The sequence below is a fragment of the Anopheles coustani genome, chromosome 2, assembly GCF_943734705.1.
Source record: "Anopheles coustani chromosome 2, idAnoCousDA_361_x.2, whole genome shotgun sequence".
NCBI lineage: Eukaryota > Metazoa > Arthropoda > Insecta > Diptera > Culicidae > Anopheles > Anopheles coustani.
The window spans coordinates 93600351-93614751 of record NC_071289.1 but is presented as its reverse complement, the minus strand read 5'-3'; the positions used below and the strand labels follow the sequence as shown (position 1 = coordinate 93614751).

The 14401-nt window shown below is 47.4% G+C and overlaps 1 protein-coding gene across 1 annotated transcript; it reads right to left on the bottom strand.

The window, feature by feature from the left end:
• Nucleotides 1–293: 293 nt before the first annotated feature.
• On the bottom strand, nucleotides 294–2128 carry LOC131265369 (tubulointerstitial nephritis antigen-like). Its single transcript, XM_058267627.1, has 7 exons — nucleotides 1978–2128; nucleotides 1726–1903; nucleotides 1351–1643; nucleotides 1095–1278; nucleotides 825–1024; nucleotides 602–759; nucleotides 294–521 (listed from the first exon to the last, which is right to left on the bottom strand). The coding sequence occupies exons 1-7, from the start codon at nucleotides 2126–2128 to the stop codon at nucleotides 294–296; spliced, it is 1392 nt and encodes a 463-aa protein (XP_058123610.1).
• Between the last annotated feature and the right edge of the window lie 12273 nt (nucleotides 2129–14401).

The window sequence follows — 14401 nt, the reverse complement described above, 5'->3', positions numbered from 1 at the left end:
ATCATCAAATCTCCACTATCCTCCTATAGTTTGAGACTACCTATCGAGCTTTGGTTTTTCGAAAAAGTTCACATTTTCTTGATAGCTATTTTAAAACGGGGGGAGATAATTTCGTTGCTTTTCGCATTTTCGGTTTCTTTGATGTTGGCAGCTAGAAAAATAAGCGCGCCCCTAACGCTCTCCTTGCCTAATACTGTGCCTAGTAGCGGCTATAATATAATTGGAAAAAGGAAGAATATGGCGGTAAGCGGTTGCAATGAGACAGCGACTGTCGTTCAACTTCTCGAAGCCACTTAGCCGCTACGACCGTACGGTGGGTACCGGTGGCTAGGGTGCGGAACGTAGCCCGTTCCGACGATCAGCTCCTGCAGCTCCCCGACTTTGCGCACCGCCTGGACATGCTCGTGTACGTAGGGGTTCGAGGCCAGCACGTAACTTTCAATATCGCACTCATTCGATCCTCGCAGAATACGGAAGCGACCGTTCTCGCCCCACCAAGGGCCCCAGGAGTTGATGGCAATCTATGGAACGGGGATGAAAAATCGAACAGCGCGTTAGAAATAGATTTCAACGTGTTCTGCCAACGCATGGGAATGCATACCCAGTACTTCACCACATCATAACCGACCCGTTCCTCTCCCCATCCGATCAAACGGACCGAGTGGAAGGCGGCTCGTTCGTCTGCCGCTGTTGCCGCTGCCGAATGGCGGTAGACACCACTCTTGTAGGAGAAGAAATCGCGGTGTACACGCATCAGGGCTAAAACATTAATGTTTTGTCAGTACAAATCGAACCTCAACCGGGCGAATGATTCAACAACGTACCCTGAACAGTTCCACGCTCCTTAATTTCGCTCATAATATCTGTTTCGTTGTTCAGACTGTATGCCGGGCCCATTTTGTACATTTGCGTACGGTTGACCGTCTGCGGAAGCTCACAGTTGGCAGTGATCAGCGTGTCGTCTCGGTGTACTTTGCAAGCGTTTTGGGCCGCAATATAGGGATAGCATTCTTCATTGACCACTCTGGAAGGGACAACAAATCAATGATCAATGCTCAATGGGGTCGAACAACATTATCGGGATAAACACGTACCCCACTTTACGCAGATACTGCCATGCCGTGTCCAAATGTCCACCCTTACACGCCTGTTGGCGTGTCACACAGGCCAGCATCTGCTGCGCGGCCAGCTGAGCCATCTCTCGCCCCTTGGACATTACTGCAAACCGATCCGAAGACATTGTAGCCGTCGAAAACGCCCACGACGAACCACACCATCCTGGAAAGAACGATCGATTTTCCCATTAGTATTTCCATTTGCCTAAAGGGTGGCAAAAAAAACTCGCTTTACCTTGATCACGTGCTTCCGCAATTAGTCCTGGCCAATGCTCGCTAGCATCGAAATGTGACGGCAAAGCTCCTCCCTTGTTACTGAGCCGTTTCATTGCCTTCACGCGGTACTTTGGCTGGAATGTTCCCAGTCGCAGCACTTTGCCCTCGTCGTACGTACGGCCCCACCATTCCGAATAGTTCGTTGCCTTCCAACCGACGGATCGCTCCAAATGATACAGCTGAGTAAGGATCTCATCATCGACCAGGCACACGTTGTCTGTACACGTCACCGACCCGTCATAGTTACATTTGCTGCAAACAAAAAAAACCGGAGAGGTTGTTTAAATACATCGCTTAAGTGAACGAATCCTTCGGCAGTTGCACGTGTTCTTACCAAGTGTTGCAGTTGTCCACCACTGGCGGATCGTACGGTGTGAAGTAACGTTTTTTGTGCACGCAGGACAGCAACTGTTGCGGCGGCGAAGTTATGCCCATGCAGACTTCCTCGTAGTCTGGACAGCAGTCTCCATGTTCTCCTCGTTCACAGAACTCATCACAATAACAAAGTGTTGCTACAATAAAACAGAAATATTTGTCATTAGAACGCATCTGAAATAGTGCACCATATTGTCCGTGTGAAACTTACTCGAAATCGGCTGCGCACAACCGTCCTGACGATCCCGGCAGCATTGGTCGTTCCGGGCAGCACAATATGGTCCCGGGAACTCGTTCCGGAATCGGTTTGCATGAATGCCGGTGAAAGCTACCAGCAGGACAAACACCACCGATGGTAGCATTTTGCACGACCACTCCCAAAAATATATATTCTAACAATGAACTGCAAAAGAAAACGAATTCAAGTAACATAAATGTTTAATTGTTTCTCGTTCATGGACGCAGATAGTGTAACAGAAACTGCAAATGACTGGATGGTTGGATTTATCAAAGACAACTCTTGTTCTCGTTCGTCTGGTAGTCTGTACAAATAAAACCCCAAAAACAACTGGCAACAGTTTTGGGATTTCCCCAAAAGCTCTTCAAACACGTGACAGTGACGCGAATGTTTTCTAAATGTTTTCGAACGTGGTAAAAACATAAAAAAAAACCGTTTCGTTATGATGCGGCAGCAATGATTAACTTTGAACACCGATACAACATGTAAAACATGGGTGTTTTACAATCTACATGGGCCTACTAGCAATCAAATCATGTCAATCGTGTTTGAATATCCACACAAGACAGGCTGGTTCTATTGGGTCGACTGAAAATAGTGGTAGCAAGGTTTTTTTAATTCCAAAGTTCATCTATCAAGACCACAAAGTAGATGAGCTCTTGTTTCCAAAACCAGTGAACTAATTTGTAGGGTTTTGAAAATTGCATTTCGAATTAGCCACCCTGTTGTTAACAAACCTTCCCGTCTCGTTGCTTTGAATATTTTGCGCACAAACGATACGGATCTCCGTCGCGGATCTGTTACCGCTGCTTGGCATCCGGCAGGTCGTTAACAGGTGAGGAGCCGGTATACAACTGGCTGTACGTTACTGCGCGCGCGAACAAACGGAATGCCAAAGGGAGAAGCATGAAAGTAGGGGTAAAAAAAATGGCAGTGGCTCAATTTAACGCTGGTGAGTTCATAAACGCGGATAAAAATAAACATCCTCTCATCTGCAGCCGAGCGGCAGAGTGGCTCATTTCCGCGAGCCCCCCGAAGACTGACACCGCCATTGATTAGAAGCTGCTGCTGCTGCTGCTGCGGTTTTGGTGGTGGCTCCTGTGTTTGGGATTGGACTCAAGTGTCTGTCCCGACGTTTCTCTCCCTGCCAGAAGTGGACCCCATCACACGCCGTCTTCGGCCCAGTTCCCAAGCTCTTCTTGTTCACTCCACATCCGAGCGCTCCGAACGACGCCATCGGACAAAGCAACGGCATTGACATTGACAGGCAGCTCATACTTCCCGTACCGAGAAGGGTGCCTTTTAGAATTTAGTTTTTGAATGCGTCGAGAAGCAACCTTATTTCGGGATATTCGTAGTAGGCCGCTCGCGGTCCGCGAACAAGCGAATGAGAAAAGGTACCAAAAAAAAAAAAAGCACACAGGTCCAACCGGTATGTGTCATTGGCCGACACGACGCAACTCAGGTGTTAAGTGTGTTTGCGTACCCCAAAATTCGTTTGCAAACTTGTTTGTTTACGAGATCATCGACCACGACGACGACGATGATCACAACGAGCTCCATCGTGTGTTGGCAGTAATTGCATCTCTTGCCGCCGATAATCGCGCTGCATCAGCTGCAAAACGTGCGAGATTGGGTGTAAAATCTAACGAACAACAGCAAAGTGCTACCATCAGCATAACTAAATAGCTGCTATCGACGTCTCTAATGACAGGGGAATAAAACGCAGGATGATTTTCAGGATGCTTCTCAATAACTATCGCGATTTCACGGAATAACCGAGAACAACTGTTCTTACTGCACCAATGCGTTATCCACGATCGTAGCTAGCGGAACCGAAAGCGGAGAGCGAATTGCATAACATCTTTTTTGAAAACTAAATCCTACCGAATGTGGTTTATTGGGAAACCTTGTTTAAAACTAGACACACTAAAATACATACCACACCACAAAGCACGAAACAACCGAACTGGGAAACGAATGAAAACACACAAAAACCGAACACCAACAATGTGATGTTTCGCGTCCGCAACTGAAGAACGTTCGAATCCAAAGCCGGCTGCGCCTCGACTGAGAAACGGCGGTGAAGATGTTACTAAGAACAACTCCGCGCCGCACGTTTGCCGCTTGCAGCAGTCAGCTACTAATGATGCAACCTTATCACCATCTACTCTTGCCTACTGTGATTGTTTTCTAGGTCCACACGGCAAGGTACAGCAGCTGACGAACCTATGCCGCTAACCCGCTTTATCTTCCACTATGTTGGGGGCGTAGAGAACAGGCCGCACATATGTGACATTGAACCGAAATTGTGTTTAATCTGCTCGATTCTAAGCTGATGAGTAAGTCCTTCGCTGCGAACGGAAACCGGCGTGAGCATATCATAATCCTTATGGCCTTATCACACTGGTCACCAATGGTGGCTTTGCAAAACCACCGAACTGTCAAAATTTGGTTTTGGCATCCAGTTTGACATACTGGTGCGTCTTGGTAGTGTGATAAGGCAGGCCACCTGGGAGTGGGAGTTTATATAATTCACTTTCGGTTCATGCGGTTTTCGGCAGTTTAAGATTAAAATACCGAAATTTTATAATCTAATTATGCTTATAATTGATTATTAATAAAATTAAAAAACATGAATCACTTTCAAATCAAGCTTAACATGCCAGATACAGCAAACTCCACACAATGACAGCTCGGTGATACGGGCAAGCTCATTCACCAACGGACCCCCAGCCACTCCAATGTCATTCGTTTTCGATGGTCGTTTGACAATCCAGTGCTTTTTCCATGCCACCATTGGTGACCAGTGTGATAAGGCCATTATGCAACTTTTCCTTGAAACATGGCGCATTCTTGTCTTTTGTATTTTTGTAGCCTTAATTCTACATCTTAATTTCAGCACAGACTCACTTCTCTCCCGCGCCGGTAATGAATCAATATAATTTACTGTCTTCAACAAGGAGTTAAGGTTACTTGAACTCAGCATTAAATCGTCAGGCTGCAAATTGCAGCTAAATATCAAGGATTGGCCGTTAATCGGTTAATATTTCACTACTTTACGACCAGCAACAAACCTGACCTGGGGCTGAATGTTTGTATTCCGCTCCCTAGTGTTCCGAATATCCGAAAGTATTGACCGTGAGCCAACTGAATGTCTCAAGTGATACCCGATGACTATAAGGCCCAGGTAAACGTGATAAACACTCGCGTTGTATAGTGCTCCACTATTGTTCTGCCCCATAGAGAGCGATGTAGATTGCAGCACAATTTCCTTGTTGGTACGCGGCAAACAGATGTTTTCCATCCCCCGATAAGGAGGGTGTTGGTCGCGTGTGCTTGTATATTTCTTTGAAAATATTTGTTCCCCTCGGGTTTTCCTTTCGCCCTACCCCCCCTCGCTCTATTTGAGCTTCTTACACCTTCATTGCTAATTGACTCGCCCGGTGTGGAAAAAGCATCTCGTTTCTCCATCAGCCCTTCCTGCCCTAGGCATTCCCCTGAGTGTGTGTGTACCTTGAAGGTGCTCGGCCAAGTCTGGGATGATGTTGACAACGGAGTTTCGAGACGTTCCTCTGCGTTGTGCGGAAGGTTTGAAGAAAATGCCACACCAGCTCACCCAGAAACGCAATACAACGACACAGGGAGGGGGGAGGATTGGAATGCAACACCGTGCATATCAATTACCAGGTGACAGGTTGTCAGGAAGCGATCAGGAAGCTGCAGCACACTGTTGCCGAGATGGTGTTAATATGTCTTGTTTAGAAAGGATGTACTCGGGGTTAGACGTTAACGAGTGGTATGCGCCAAACGATATGCGCAATAGAAACCGTCCACATCAACCCCTTCCTCCACTCTGCAAAGGGCGGGGAGCGCTAAGTGAGCAATTAAGTGTCTTTGATTGGAATAGCTTAAGAATCAATCAACCCCAGGGAGGGTGCACTGATCCTCCAAGATATTAGGGGTGGGCTGCATAGATTGTTGCCAGCTGCCAACACTTTCGCTGCGACCGTGCCGATAAGAGAGTCAAACGTGGGCAAGTGCGGGTAAGGTCGGCGCGATTATGGACAACCTTGATGGTAAGGTGGTGCGGCGTTTTCACGGTCGCGGTACCAATGCGTTGGCAAAATGCTTCATTAGCACGCCCACTCACGTTGGGGGGGCATTCCTGCTGCAAACATTCCTGCCCGGCACTGCACGACAAAGTACGCGCACGCCTTGCATCTCCCGTCTTTGAGCGGGGAGGGGGGTCGAAGGGTGGGTGGCGACCTTCACCGTTAATTGTTCGCAATTCACCCCGATCTTGATGTTGCGCCCGGGAATAGGGAACAATCAGCTGTGCGCGATCGAGATTTGCCTGTGACACTTGTGGGAAAGTGCAGGGCAAGGGGTGGGGAAGAAGTGGGCTCGGCCAACGAATGATGGTGAACGGGGGGTAGGAGCAGGGTGGAGGTTCTTGAACACCAAACAGCTGATGTAAGCAAATTCTTTTTCTTACACCAGGACGCTCTGGTAAATAAAACACTCGACCAGAGCGAACCAGGGACTCCCCGGGGGGGAGATGAATGAAGCAGGGTGGGGTCGGTCTAGGTGTAGAGAATTTGAAGTATTTTAATTGCTGACAGATACAAATGGTCAGTTTGCTGATGCCGCGGAGGTACGCGCGCGATGATCTTTGGCCAAGCGGCGATCGTTTCGCTTTTCTTTTCTACTTCCCTGCATAAGATGATGCTAGTTTACGATGTCTTACTTTGCCTTCCTTGTGCAAGTAGTGCGATGCCCTAGAATAATGAATCTAGGGCCCGCCGGCTCAAGGGAAGGAAGGGTGTGTTGTTTCTCAGGCATCTGCTCCTTTTTCCCAGCAGCCGAGTTTTCGGTCGATATATTATTATTTTTAGCCAACGGCGGTTCTCCATTGCTAACAACTAAATTTCGTCAAGAAATAGGTCCTCCATCGGTGGCGCGTTGTGTTCGGATTATATTTTTAAGCTAACGCAAACGCTTTTAATGGCTTTATGCAGGATGCATGCATTCACTTTCAGCTGAGCGAGTTGCAGGCGGATGTATGCAGATGACGCTCATGCATGCGGCCCTTCCGTTTCGTCGCCATGCTGTTCGCGTCGATAGTGGCCCCGAGATTATTTCGGGATGATTAGTCACACGCTGCAGAAACGTGCAGACCCCGAGGAAGAGGAGAAAGACGAAGAAAAGAAAACGAAAAAAATGTGTACAATCACGAGGTGGATAAATATTTCAACCCCGTTCGTTTAACGATTGTTTCGTTTGTGTTTTTAATTGAAACCGCCCACCGGCCACCGGTTCACCATTTCGCTAAGGTGTAAAGAACTGCACCCGTAAGAAGTGCGGGATAAAAAACCGTTTTGCATTGACCAAACGGGTGAGAAAGGTTTGAAGGAAATAAACGATGACGAACGCCGTTGATACGACGCTTGTTGAGGGCGTGCATGTGTGTTCATCAAAGTTTATGCTTTTTCCTTTCGCCACTCAGTCTAGTTTTGTTAATGAAAGTAACAGTTGGCAAATTGAAAGCATGAAGCTGCCAACACGCTTTTCGCCAGAGAGCCTTTCCGCGGGGAAGAAACGGATCGCGAGGAGGGAGCGCACGGTCGCCATCGACAATATTTGCTCTTTGCTAAGAGTAAACAAACGTTTTTTTTTTCGGGCCTGCGGCCAGTTTGCGTTGGTTGCAAGCATTAGCCGAGACGACCCAGAACGACCTGGCGAGCATTAAAATGGAAACCCTAATACCGAAGGAAAAGACCGATCACGACGAGTAAGAAGATGGTTCATGTTTAGACAACATTCGCGGTAGGCTTTGTGACGAGAGAATATTGTAAGTCGCATTAAGCTACTGCTACGGAATTGCTCTGATGTTCATTGTTTCTCAAAACAAACGTACAGTTTTGTTGACCAAAGTCGTTCTGACGCCATGAAACGTTCGTTTTCATTCATAAAAGTGCTGATATTCTATAAGCCATCCAGCCATTACAGGAAGCTTTGGTAGCATTGAAGAGAAAATAATCATTCAATTCTTCTGCGCGCAAAATAAATATAATTTAACGATCAGGAAACTCTTGAATCTTGATCTAGGATGCCTTGATAGCTTCGCGAACAACATTTGCTAGGAAGTTGATACGGAGGTGGTAAATTTCGGTAAAGTTGGCGGTGTGTTCTCCTTCCGCGGAGAAAGTAACATAAGAAGGACTAGCGACCGACCAGCGCCCTCCCCCCTGTCCCGGTCGTTAAACGCTCCTAAGTCTCTGTAAGAAGATCTTGAAAAATGGCAGTACCGAGTAGTGAAAGTTTCCGCCTTCGTCAAAACCATGCAAATGCCAGCCGATACCAATTGCAAGCCAATTGGCGGAGGAGGCAGGAAGAGGTACTCTACCGGCGCCGAAAGGGTCGTACGGAAGAAGGCCAGTGGCCACTCTTGTGCACACTTGAAGTTTTCCTCCAGCCGGCATCCAGCCTGCTTTGCTTCCCGTTTCGTTGCGATGCGTCACGATTTGCACAACAACTGTGCACCACCACACACCGCTGCGGACCGTGGCTAAAGCTAATGGATATGTTTCCGACAGCACACTAGACTGGAAAACGGCAAAACAACAACAGCAAAGTGCGAGTGAGCGGATGGAGGATGTCTAAACCGGAAAGCAACCACAACTGCATGAGCCGAGCAAGCAAGCATCGGATTGAGATACATAAATCTTCCCCCCTGTCGGACAGGGATGTGCTTTACGAGCCGTGCTGCAAGTATTAGTCATGCGATTTTTGTTTTGTCGATTGCAGGGGCTTTGTCCCGATGGCGTCTGCGACGAACACCAGCTGCACAACAATCAGATAGTTGCAACAATCGAGCGGGCCGATACTACGTTACGGCTCGCATACGATCGGCCAAACAGCGAAGACAATTATGATGGTTACTTGATAAACAAGTAAAATCGTTCGGCTTCAAAAAATCCCTTCCGGGCGCCACTGCATCGGCGGTTGGGATGAAGGATTAATCAATGCCCTGCAGGTTGGTGGAAGCCGCTTGCAACGCTTTCTTCGAACCGCCCACCAATCAGCGTCTAAGCGATCACGGTCCTACATCGACATGAAAAATTACCGACACGAACGCCATGCGGTGAACGATCGTACCGTTAGTGGAGCACACGTCGTCCTGCATTGGAGCTCCCAATCCCTTCGATCGTTTGGTAACGGCAGAGAACTTTTGGTTACTTTAGGGTTGTATAAAGCTGAATCCCCATCGAACATGCTCCGTTCAGTCACGAGCGATCCCGGTGTATCAAGGGCCCGTAACCTCGGCTCAGCGTTATGCGGATCGATGTTCTCTCGCTTTTCACCTGCATTTTCATTCAGAGCTGACCCATCAATACTCGTCAAATATCGACCGGGGTGCGATCGAGCGGAATCGATGGATCATGTGTGTAGGCCAAACTTTGGAACGTTCAATCAATTCCGTGCAAACTGATTGGAGCTGTGTGGAGGTGAAGTCTGAGGTGACGTGCAAATCGGTTGCTGGTGCAAAGATTTCAAACATCCAATCCCCCCGGTGGTGCCCGATGACGCCGATGAGCGTTAAGTGATTTATGTGTTTTCAATTGAATCAACAATCTTCGCCGTTGGTTGCTCCTATTTTTTCCCTTTTCGTACGGCCGGCCACGGCACTCACGGCCAACCACCAACACGACCCAAACGCGTTATATCCCTAAAACTGTACCTTTGAACGTTTGTTCCATCGCCGAGCCGGGCGGCTAATTTATCTTTTTTGATTGTAGAGCTCTCAAGAGCTCGCCGGTGCTTGAGGTCAACTGACCGGCGAAATAAATAGGCTCTCCGTAGCGGCACATTCCATAGCGCGCGTGTTTTGCACGTTCAGCCATATACCAGTTCGTCGTCATGGGATTCGAATGAAATTTCACTCTACACTCACCCATTGTGCCAGGAAATGCTGCATTCGGCCGACTTATGAACGTGCTAGGAAACCAACTCGATCGCCCATGCACGACGCCAACGGTTTCTAGGGATTACAAATCTCTATGAGCTCATTGCATCGATTCATAGTACACATTCCAAACTTGCTTTTGAGCACAGTTTTTTATCCCCCAGGTTGACTAAACCGCAGCGATCCTGGCTCTCCCGTAGGGAAATGGTTCCGAAGGGAATAACAACTGTTACTGGCCTGGATGACGTGATCATGATCGTTCTGCTGTTAACAAAAACAATAAATTTTACCACCACACACTGCGAGATGGTGTTTATGGTGGGCTTCAAGACTGGTCAACAAGGACAATATATGAACTCATAATTGCGTCAGGAATGTCTACAATAAATGTACTAGAACTGTACTAGTGAACGGAATCCAATCATGCGATCCAATATGCTCTTCAGCGTGTGCAGCGTGTCTATCCAGCGTCAAAGCATCGGTAGTAAGTGTGAAAGGAGCTACAGACACACTTGAAGCCTGCTTGAAAGCGCCGGGGCTAGCCGATGAATTAGTCTCAATAAAATTGGAATTTACACATTTTATTTAGCACCCAGAACTTGACGTTTATTACTACTCGATGTGGGAATGGAAAAGATCGTAAATATGATGTGAAGTTATGACGTGAAGCTTCTTACAAGGGGAGGTCTTTAATTTGTGTTTGCAATGATTTTTAGAGAGGCTTCAATCTGCTTCTATTGGTCCTTCGTTAACTCGTCGGCCAAGCATACTAAAGCAACAATAAGGAAACCTGTGGATTCAACATCTGATTCGCTAATAATAACTCAGTGGGATTCTACGAAGTCTTCAATATAGCTCGACTTATCACAGAATATGGTTAGGAACTTGTAACCTTGAATGAATATGAAACCACACTTATTAGGACGACTTCCAAATACAACAATCAATTATCACACAACTTCCGCGCTCGAGAGAGTGATTCTACTGTGACCCAAGCCGATTTGAGATGGTTCTAATTTGCGTTTTTGCCTTTTTTTCAAAGCCTAATGGCCATATTCGGTTCTATTTACAATTCCTCTTGACACGTAATCAAGAAAGCGGCAAAAGGCCGCACGGTTTCTTTACAAAAGTAGAAGCTAAAACAAAAGATCAGAATGCATAATGAAGGCAATTCCCCTTGGCGCTTCCCTGCGAGTAGCTGTAACACATGGTTTGTTTGCTTTTCATTACGTGGAAATAAAGGGTGGCTGGATAACCACCCCGGGGAAACGATCCAAGACACTTATACTTGTTCTAGTGGCGCCAAGCGTGCGTTCGCGCGCTCCTCTTCGGAGTTAACTCTCAACTCCCATCAGCTGGAAGGAATTAGGCAGATGTTTACTTGACCCGCGGCGTGCGGAATGTTGGAATACCAATTGGCGTTGCCCCCATTGTCATTGCCCCCCCAAAACACACCTCCCCACCAGCAGTGGCGATGCAAATCCGGTATCAATCATTCGCACCACAGGATATCCCACCGGCCTCTAGACCAAGGGCGTGTCTTGGGTGCGATCTAGTGTTTATAAAGCGCGATCGCTAACCTAAGGAGAGGGTTACCTCTCCAGAGATAGCCGCCAGATGCTGTAACCACCGAGGGCATGTTGTTTATCGTACGAAACTGCTGCCATAAATCAAATAGACTATTGTGCTACCATCCCCCCAAGAAAGGGTTGAGGGAGGAGGCCACAAATTAGGTATTAGATGACAGATGACGTCGTGGCGTACCCAAAACAAGCCTTTTGTCACCATTTTGCGTCTGGCTAAACGGTGGCCAGGGTAGCGATCGGAAGAATCAATGTCACCCACGGAAGATTTATTAAAAAATTGACTGCCTAATACCAGCTTCTGCCCGGAAGGGTCGCCATAAATCATCGCGAACCCAACGCGGGCGGTATATCATTCGATCTTGCCTCGCCGTAGTAATCGATGCCGGTAGGCCAAGGTGCAGTCTCCTATTTCTTATTTTGATAGCCTATCTGCTTCAAATCTATGGAGTGTCGTTGATCGATGAAATCATAAGCATAAACGATCACGGCAATCTTTAGGTTGGAGAAGTTTTCCTGCCAACATGCAAACCTTGAAGAGTTACTGTGGTTACTGCGGACTGCTACGATCAGTTGCCCTTGGCGATGGGGGTAATTGAACGGGATTCAAAGGCGAATTTCGGCGCAAAGGATAACGAAATGCAACGATGCCGGCGATTCGAAACTGTGGCGATTTTGGACCCTCTCAGTGCCGTCTCTTCAGGCGAATCTAACGTCATACCAAGCCCATGACATCATATCTTAAACGCGCTGGTACCCAATAAACCACTCCAAACTATGTCAAACCGAAGAACACGAACGACGCAGAACGGTGAATTAATAATTCATCGGCGGTAGTCAAATCAACAACCCCAACCCCCAAACGGCTCCAAATGATGATTCTACATTAGCACTTGTACACGTATACATACACAAACACACAGCCACACACACACACACCTGTTCTCAAGCTTACGTGTGATCACATACGTTAAGAAAACATCTTAACAGAGTTATTTATCCTGATCCAGTTTGTTGGTGGTGTAAAAGGCCGCTTTGAAGGAGAAAATTTGTATGCAAAAAGTTTCTTCTCTGAATCACCGGCGCAATGCAGTCATTCCTATGCAGGTGACGCTGCAGGTGGTTTCCCTTGTATTACATCTTTCGTGTTTCTCTATTTGGCCTGCATTAACTCAGTTATAGCTACATCGAAATCTTGCCGACTTGCTAATAATTTTCTTCTTGCACTGAAGTTCATGTTTGTTTGTCGCCCACGTCGTAAAGGTTAAGGACATATTGGCACACAGTGGACGGCATCGATATCGTGGCGATCTATCTATCCGGCGACGCCATGTGTCCCGCAACAATCAACGTCCAAAAAACGTTGATTGAAATCAATAGATGAGGAACAAGTGCACAAAATCTTCGCTGTAGGTCGCCCGCTCAATTCGTCTGCGATATGTGCGTGACCCAATTTTATGATGATTTAATTTTACTCTTTCCTCCGTGGTCGACAATTGAGCTGGAACTGTGACCCTGAACACCAAGGGTCTCATCCACATTCTTTCCCTTTCAGCCGAACAGCTGTTTGGCAACACGTGGACGCACCCGAGCGGGCCGTTTGGGGACAAGGTAATCATTGTTTCACCGTTTGGGGGCCCTTCCCATTCGCGCGAAGTCCACCGCGGAAGTAAAACCAATAGCCATTAAAATTAACTAGAGGTACCTCGGACCTGGAGTCCGCGAACAAACACCGTGTCCGGCTGACGCCATCGCGTTTGGAGCGGTGGCTCCTGCTGCAAAAGCAGTGCCTCACCAGAGCCTCGCCAGCAGGCACTCGGGGGAGGTTCGCGGTGGCTTAATGTAAAATACTTGTAGAGAATTTTTGCCGATTAGTATGCCACCTTTTTACCAGCGTTACCTCATCCCGTGCTGCTCGGTTGATGGTGCTTTTGAGCAAAGTGCTTTTGTTTTCTCCTTGTCGAATGAGTAATCCCATTATGATCCTGCTGTCGGTGATCATAAACCGCAGCATCTGCAAGGCATGGGGCGGGAGCGGTGGTGAAGGGAATGTTAACAGTTATTTTTAAATAAATTGGCAAACGCTTTGCCTGTAAGCTCTGAACAGTGTTTTCACCCATCGATTTAACGATCACGGATATTTGTATTTCATAACGATCATTAAATATGGCGGTTAATATGTGTTTAGCAACTCGAAGTTATTGGAAACAGAAACAGCGTTGGCACAGCTTTTCGCGTTTAGTGGAACACCTTCCTGGAAGCTTAATGCTTGATTATCACTAAACCATTTCGAATTTAGACTTCCATGAATCATCTGCGATACTTTTGTGGGTGGGATAAACCCTCTGCAAGCAAGTGGTTCACTTGAAATTGTAGCCAGATACGCCAGTTCCTAGTAATCTCGGATGAGTAACGTATCCTACCGAGATGGATATGGGGTACGGTTTCTTCGGAAGCTTGCGAAAAAACACCAAAACAGGTATCGGATAGATAACGCAGGAAGCCAGTCAAGAGCGCCAGCGCCGCCGGGGTATCATGCAGATGAACTCAGCTCGATCGGAATGCCATAAACACGCTCTCGACTCCCGGGAGGGAAACGTCACGGTGTGGCGTCATGCGATCTAAAAAAAGACCAACAACACAATCGTTTCGATTGTAAAATGGCACAAATTCATGGCGGCCTCTAATCGGCGCCCAAAGGCGACCATCCTTTTCTGCGAACTCTCTTCTCAAAGGGGGACACATATGAGATAAATCTGTGGCCAATTGGCCGCGATGGGCGTACTTCTTTCGTGTGTACTGCGCCCTCGAAACCAATCGATCACTCCGGTCGAAGGAAAAATAC

What these genes read in the sequence shown, in the direction of transcription:
- LOC131265369 (XM_058267627.1), bottom strand. Translation starts at nt 2,128, where the DNA reads ATGCTACCATCGGTGGTGTTTGTCCTGCTGGTAGCTTTCACCGGCATT. An exon ending in GGAGCGTGGAACTGTTCAGG is followed by an intron (nt 760 to 824) that starts GTACGTTGTTGA and finishes TTAATGTTTTAG; the next exon opens with CCCTGATGCGTGTACACCGC. An exon ending in ATGATGTGGTGAAGTACTGG is followed by an intron (nt 522 to 601) that starts GTATGCATTCCC and finishes CCCGTTCCATAG; the next exon opens with ATTGCCATCAACTCCTGGGG.